This window comes from Lytechinus pictus, chromosome 5, assembly GCF_037042905.1.
Source record: "Lytechinus pictus isolate F3 Inbred chromosome 5, Lp3.0, whole genome shotgun sequence".
In the NCBI taxonomy this organism is placed as follows: domain Eukaryota; kingdom Metazoa; phylum Echinodermata; class Echinoidea; order Temnopleuroida; family Toxopneustidae; genus Lytechinus; species Lytechinus pictus.
Genome location: NC_087249.1, coordinates 11,378,013 through 11,385,361, shown reverse-complemented (window position 1 = coordinate 11,385,361; position 7,349 = coordinate 11,378,013). Strand labels below are relative to the sequence as shown.

The following is a 7,349-nucleotide window of genomic DNA, read 5'->3' as shown; positions in this document are numbered from 1 at the left end:
TTGGGTTTCTCTGCAAATATCCTGTTCTCTTTTATTCACATAATGATCACATCAATACTCGAAGATGAACCACCATGTTGTGAGATTATACCACAAAAAGATGGGCATCCTACCCAATGGTCAACAGCTTGAAGTATGTTAAGATCTGAGATAGAGTACAGGTGATTATCCACAAGCTTCAGAAAAGGAGTCTTCCATATTGGTAGATGATTGATGAGAATAAATTAGATCTTGGGATATATTCAGAGTACACATATATCCTCTTCACATGAGTTCGTTAAGTCTACTTGGACTTCTGTTCTGCTGCTGCGGCTTGGGCAGCTGCTGAGGCAGCCTTCCTCTGGGCGGATAAGATGGCGTTCAGTTCCTCACGCTTTCTGCGGCCACGGCCAAGAGTTCCCAACTATACAAAAAAATGAAAGAAGGCAGAAGTAAGAATTTAAGTCGGTCACAGAGATTTGAAGTTATGACAATATTTGACGATAACCTGATAATACAGTTGTGCTCAAAGATTTGTGAACACCATCACAAATTGCACTTCTCCTTGCTGAGTGTAGAACATAGACTACAACACTACAATATTCAGCAAGCCCAGAGAAACAAACTTTATTCAATGTAATATTTTATCACCTGACTTCACAATTAACTATCTAAAACATGACATTACAAATTATCAAATCTGTTTTTGGTAAACTTTTGATTGGGAGGCTGCAAGCTTAATCACACCTTTTGTCATAGTTCTGATAGAAACTGAGGACAACATGCTCTCTCTCCTCGAAGCACGTTTCCCATTCTAACACTTCCATTGTATTACATCAGCAACTATGTCATCTATATGTAAAAGGTAACATGATTTTGCCCCTACCAGAAGCTACAGCTATGGCTTGTAAGTGTAGCCTAATCATTTACAGGGTTCCCAGCTTTTCAAGAAAATAAAATTCCCTGATTTTCCCTGATGAATTTTAAAAATCCCCTGATATTCAAACCCATTCCCAGTTTCGCATGTTTTCTAAGTTGTTACAGTGATTTACATGTATTTTCAGTATAAAAACAATAATGTCAAACTAATTAGTACCACCATAACCAGTCATTCAATGGATGTTGTTTTGACAGGCAACAAAATATAACAAAGTCAGACTACAGCGACTTTGACTTTTGGGTTGATCAAAATTTCCTGATATTTCCCTCATTTGAGGTATTTTTTATCAAATTCCCTAAATTTTCCCTGACTGGAAAAAAGTAAAATTATACATTACATTTAATTGTATTTCATGGTTGAAATAAATTGAAATTGAAATTACATATTTTACAACTATTGTCTGGTGAACCTCGCAGCCTCGCAACAGAAAGCTTACCAAAAACAGGTAAAATATTGATATTGTGAAACAAAAAGGATTTTTTTCTTCAAGAGTCCAACATTGAGCCGAGAACTCACCCTCTTCTTGCAGAATTTGAGAGCCTTCTTGTCCTTGCCGACCTTGAGAAACTCCAAGCACCTCCTTTCATATGGAGCCAGCCCTGTGACTTCTCTCACCAGGTCGCGGACAAACTTGGCATGTTTGTTCATCTGGGTGTGGCATACAGACAAAAAAGAATCAAATGAAATTTTCAGATTTGTTTTTTCATTTAATTTCCCCACATCCATCATTTTGATGGACCATCCCTTCAGTTAAAATAATGGTTGGGTATATTTGTCATTATTACCATCCACTCTTCCATTAAAAGAAAAAGAAATAATACTAACTATCGAAAATAACACTTACCCCCCCCCCCCCCCCCTCCTACAAAAAGGAGAAACATATCACACAATAATTATTCAGTATATCAAAATGACCACATTTTTAAAGTTTAACTCTTTGATTTTGTTTATTCAAAAGGAAAAAAATATTAACATCCATCTCAAAAACAAGGTGCACTTCCCATCAAAGTAGTTCTGAAAGCTGACATTGTAATAGTGAAAAAAGTAGTCAACAAAGAAATTCCTGAATTCAAACTAAGCTAGATGATGAGATATTTAAAAGAATGATTCAAGGGCGACAGTTGCTCTATTTAGTTCCATGAAATTTGCTCTGGCGACAATTGCTCCACTGTAAATTCCACACAATAATGGAATGGCCCACTTCAACCCTGAATTTAACACTATACCCTATCCTAAACTTAACACGAAACCTATATAGCAACCCTAACCCTACATCTTAGACGAAACAAAGCCGAGCATTTGTCGCTGGAGCAAATATTGTCACCACTATATTTACCCCCTCTATCCCTCCCATATGGCAAAATGTAGGGAGCATCCTCTAAATCAAACCGTTACTATTGTTCCTTGAACACGGACTTACCCCTCTCCTGGTGGCTTTCTTCACAGTGCTATTCTTGGTCATCTTGTGACCCTTGTTGAGGCCAACTGCCATCTCATGTCGGATCGCCATTTCTAACAAAGTAAATCACAACAGAGAAAAAATGTCACATTTTCCTATCACTCAAAACTCCCAATAGATTGTTCAATTTTTTTTTCTTATATTACATTTACAACAAAGAAATCATGCAAAACTCCAAATTGGTAAATGATTTCTTCTTCTGTTCTAATCTTGGAAGGGCTCTCTGCAGGCTATTTAACCACACTTTTTTCTTTTGAAAATGAGCAAAAGCAACCATCTGCCTAAGCCTGAAAGATGCCTGACAATACTTGGACAAAAATAAATCTCCAGTGCACCCAAAATCTAGCTAGTTTGTGATCGCAATTATTGTTGTTCACATAAAATCTTTAATACTTTTGTGGAGAAATGAGAAGTCACCCCATCTTTCATTGCAAATTAGTCAGGTGCAATGGTGAACTTAGCAGCGACATATGTGTGCAAACAATATTCTGAGATCCAGTTTATCTCAGATCAAATAAATTATTTTTTCTCTGTTAAAATCAGTGAGATACAATACCCTTAAAATCTCTTCAAATTGGTATCCCGAGAACCATTTTATCTTCATTTTGTCTCTGCACCTAGACACACCCATTTTTTGAAGCAATAACCAATGAAAAGGCTGTTATACAGCACTGTCATCTCATTCAACCAATGAAAATCCTTTCTGCCAGGTGTAGCAAAGGAGTGTGATTGCGTCAGTTTATTAAATTCAAATGTGCTCGCACTACATATATATGCTAACATGTCTTTAATGAGGATTTCATTACAGAAAACTTATCAATGACTGTCTTAATTTTCAATTCAACCTTTGGAGCTATTCACCTAGATATATTGCTAAAATAAACATTGTGGAAATAAAATAGCCCCATCTTATTTTAAATTAAATATACTTTTTCTACAAAGTAGCATAGGCGTGAGCACATTATCTGCATTACAATGGTTAGGTACGTTGGCACTACTCTAGCTCTGTTGCTTATCTAAAGTAACCTGCCCAAAATTCGACATATTTTAAAATATATTCTAAAATATCTTTTCGCAAAATGATATTTGCATGTTTGTTGAATATATTTGTTTATATACTACATAAATTAAATCCTGTATGCTGATTGGTTTAAATAGCATCATGTGACCAAACATATTCTCACTATTTTGCGATGTCGAAAATGAAACGCCCACCGAAGAAAATGTGCTATTCCGTGACGTCAATGATGGAATAGTCGACTATTCAATCATTGACGTCACAGATCATGATGGCGCAAGCACTAATACGCGTTCCGCGCACTGAGCGCGTAGCTAAGCACTTCAGGAAAAGTATGTCAGTCAGCGCGGCTGGTTTGGTGCAGATTTTAAAAAAAAGATGAACTAAGAGAACAAGAAATAGATTATCAAGATCTATTGCTCTAACTTATTAAAGTAGGATATAAAACAAATATACCAGGCCTTTATTTCGAAAGTATAGAAGGGAATTATTCATACTCGGTTGTACTGGCAAAATCACTATTTTTCCCTCGGGGCTTTGCCCCTCGGGAAAAATAGTAATGCCAGTCCAACCTCGGATAAATAATTCCCGCTATACTTACTCAATGACTGGTATATTTGTATACTATTTTTAAAATACAATATTTATTTTTACCCTTCATCTCGAAACAATATTTCATAAATTTTGAAATGTAGGCCTGACGCCATGTTTTGTGGTCATGATTTGGAAGCCCCTGCCATTCATTCAATAGTGCATCGTTTGTTCAAAAGTCAGTGCACGCACGAGTCGCTAAATTGTGCAGTACTGCATGCGAAAAGCAACCAGATGTTGCAGCGGCAATTCACTACAACATTACGTTCGGATCCCCGTCGAATAAAGGCAAACCACTACAGTGCCATTGACTCGTTTTCTGTGCAAATTCAACGGGGATGAGATTGTTTTGATTTGATATGATGATACGATCCTAAATTTGAGAGCATTTGCGAACTAAGAACATAACCAAAACCACAAATTTCTTATTTTTCAGGCATTTATCCGTGACGCAGATTCAGCATTTTAATGGGCAAACTTGGACTAGATCTATTCAAAGGGGATTTTGGAGTTGAAATCATGACTTTCCTCCTTTGGCGAGTGATCGAAGTGTCTATAAAACTAACTTATAAGTAAAACAATGAGTTTGGTTAGTGGTGACCGACTGCCGTCTGAGCTGCTGGCTTGTGAAAAATGAAAATCGTGGCACATGGTAACTGATATTAGGCAGCCAACAGTCATTAAAAAAATGCTGCATTCATCAATTCATATTGTACAACGCCTTCTTTATTTAGCTTGTTGAACGCGAGCAAATGGGATCTTGGGAGGCTGAATGTCAAACATTCATACCAATGCACACACAACGTACCATCCAAAAATTGGCAAAATGTACCGTTGCACATCTTTAGCCTATGAGGTGACGTCACAATACGATTTAATTCATTGCATGCACTCAGTAGAAGGTGCAGTACGAGCCTTTATCATATAGCCTGCTGGCTAAGTAAATGCGCAATGCTGCCCAAGTCATGTACGCTTGTGGGATTTTGCTTTTCGCTTTCTTTTCGATATTTTTGCTCCCTTTTCCAGCAGAGGCGCACGGCCAATATTGGAGACTGTCTCCATTGTGGGAGATTATCTCCAATATCAGAGACTTTTGTAAAGAATTTGGGTATCCAATTTCAGAGACAGTCTCCAGTTTTGGAGACCAATTTCCTTTGTTTACATTTGCTGCAAAAGGATTACCTTGCCCTTGGCGGCAAATAAAAATGTGATATTTTATAAGCAGATTCCTCATGAAAAATTACCCCTTTTTCACCGTCTACTTTAAAAATTCACCATCTACTTTTGTTTTGATAAGGAATTTTGTTGTCAATCACGCACAGAACAAATGGGCTTCTGACCTCAGTGAGACAAAATTTTGGGTGGAAAAAATCATGCTTTTTTTGTTGGTGTCGTTTCTTTTGTCCGTTTGCAAAGCAAGTCTCCAATGTGGGAGTGTCTCCCCTATTCAATTTGGAGTCTCCCATAAAAAAGGCATAGGCCTAAGGCCGTATTTATTATTGGCCGTGTGCCTCTACTAGACTACTGTTTTCATAGATTACTGCAGGGAAAGACTTTCGCTAGATTCCGAGGTATTGTACAACACAAATAGCGAATATTCTTATTAATGTACCAGTAATGCCTGGTGCGAGATTTCAGATTTTCACATGATTTAGTGAAAGACGCTCAACCTCAAATTCAATTAACTCCGCCTCGTTGAACTAGAATTGAAATAATAGAGCATCATTTTTCACCTCATGCAAAATCTCGCACTCATGCCTATTTGCTATTTGAATATTGGTTCAAAAAATCAAATGACAATGTCAATCAATGTCAGCAAAATGGTCGTGACCAAGCACTCAAGTCAATGATGTGATGGTTGTCTACATCTAACATAAAATCCCATTCATGGGACTGGTCTATCACAATCACGTCTACACAGAGAGGCGTCTATTTCTTTCCATATATATACATGTTCCAATAGCTGAACAAAACAAAATTATCGACAATGAATTTATCAATATTTCAAAATATGATTGGTGAAATTAACAAAATGTTTAATGAACTCAAATGTTAGATTTCATTGGATATCTTTATTTAAAACAAACATACTTCCAAATTCACGGCAGCGATATGGGAGAAAAGAAAGAGTAATCGTATGTGCCAACGAACGTAGAGGGCAGCAGTGTTAAAACGGATTGACCGTCGCGATAATTATGTTTTATTATTTTTTCTGTAATTTTCTTTTGATTCAATAATTATGTTTTATTATTTTTTCTGTAATTTTCTTTTGATTCAACATGTTTCACTCCAAAAGACATAATGCTAGTAATCTTAATTTTCACTCCCAGGTTGCAGGGGCGGATCACGCTTTTGCCAACGGGGGAGGGGGCGGATGTTTTTTTCAGTCATATTTCCCTGATTGTTGGGGTTTTTTTTCTCCGGGGGGGGGGGGGTAGTCATTAAGAATGAAGCTTATTAAGGACACTACCTTTACTACCAAAACCTGGATTCGCCATTGCTCATCTGCCTCATGACAATTCCGCATTGCCAGGAATCAAATATACATGTACTTTTGTTTCACATTATCATGTGGAGAAATCAAGGTTTCATATTATTTTCTTGTATGATAAAATTTAAAAGAAGTCGTAGCGAGTGGCAGGCGACTTTAAAGTTCCTAATTCATTAATTCGCATACCGACTAGAATGGGAATACAACCGTTTTGTGAAATTATGCAAAGTATTAATAGTACATAAATTTCTTATTTTACATCAAATTTTGATGAAATTTTAGCATTATAAGCTTGTTTACTTTTGTTTTTCAAAATCAAATTTTGTTGAAGTAAACCTGCCCCCCTTCTCCTCTGATCCTTACCCACTCTGTCACCTCTCTTTGATCTCCCTATCTCTTTCTCTTCCTTCCATCCCCATTTTTTTTACATCCCTCCTATTTCCTCTCTCTGTATAGCTTTCACCTGTCTTTCACTTAGTACGAAGTATTCTTGCTAAAAAAATATACATGGAAGATAAAACCAAACTGAATGGAAGCCATAGATCCCTTCTCATAATATAACTTGTAAGGGGGCAGCAGGGGTGGTTTTTACCTAAAAAGACGGGGGGGGGGGGCTAAAAGGCCCCCCTTGATATTTTAACAATAAATACAAAATGTGATAGAATTAATTATGTACGCATAAACTGATATAATCACAATTTTATTAGTAAATAAACTTGACAGCAGTTATCATTATTTACCTTGTGAATGCTAGTCACAACAAGAAAGATATATGCATATATTACTTAAATATATAGCACAATATGGCATAATCAATTATTTCATTTTCTCAACAATTTATAATGCATTTACTTCACTCATGCATAGATTA

General features: G+C 36.6%; 1 protein-coding gene across 1 annotated transcript; it reads right to left on the bottom strand.

Moving 5' to 3' along the window:
- Positions 1–6,139, bottom strand: LOC129260522 (large ribosomal subunit protein eL36-like). Its single transcript, XM_054898488.2, has 4 exons — positions 6,079–6,139; positions 2,340–2,431; positions 1,436–1,567; positions 1–403 (listed from the first exon to the last, which is right to left on the bottom strand). The coding sequence occupies exons 2-4, from the start codon at positions 2,427–2,429 to the stop codon at positions 284–286; spliced, it is 342 nt and encodes a 113-aa protein (XP_054754463.1). The 5' UTR covers positions 2,430–2,431; positions 6,079–6,139; the 3' UTR covers positions 1–283.
- Positions 6,140–7,349: the final 1,210 nt, after the last annotated feature.

Coding starts and splice junctions, on each gene's coding strand:
- LOC129260522 (XM_054898488.2), bottom strand. CDS start 2,429: ATGGCGATCCGACATGAGATGGCAGTTGGCCTCAACAAGGGTCACAAG. Junction 1,568..2,339: donor AGAAAGCCACCAGGAGAGGG/GTAAGTCCGTGT, acceptor TGCCACACCCAG/ATGAACAAACATGCCAAGTT. Junction 404..1,435: donor TCAAATTCTGCAAGAAGAGG/GTGAGTTCTCGG, acceptor TTTTTTGTATAG/TTGGGAACTCTTGGCCGTGG.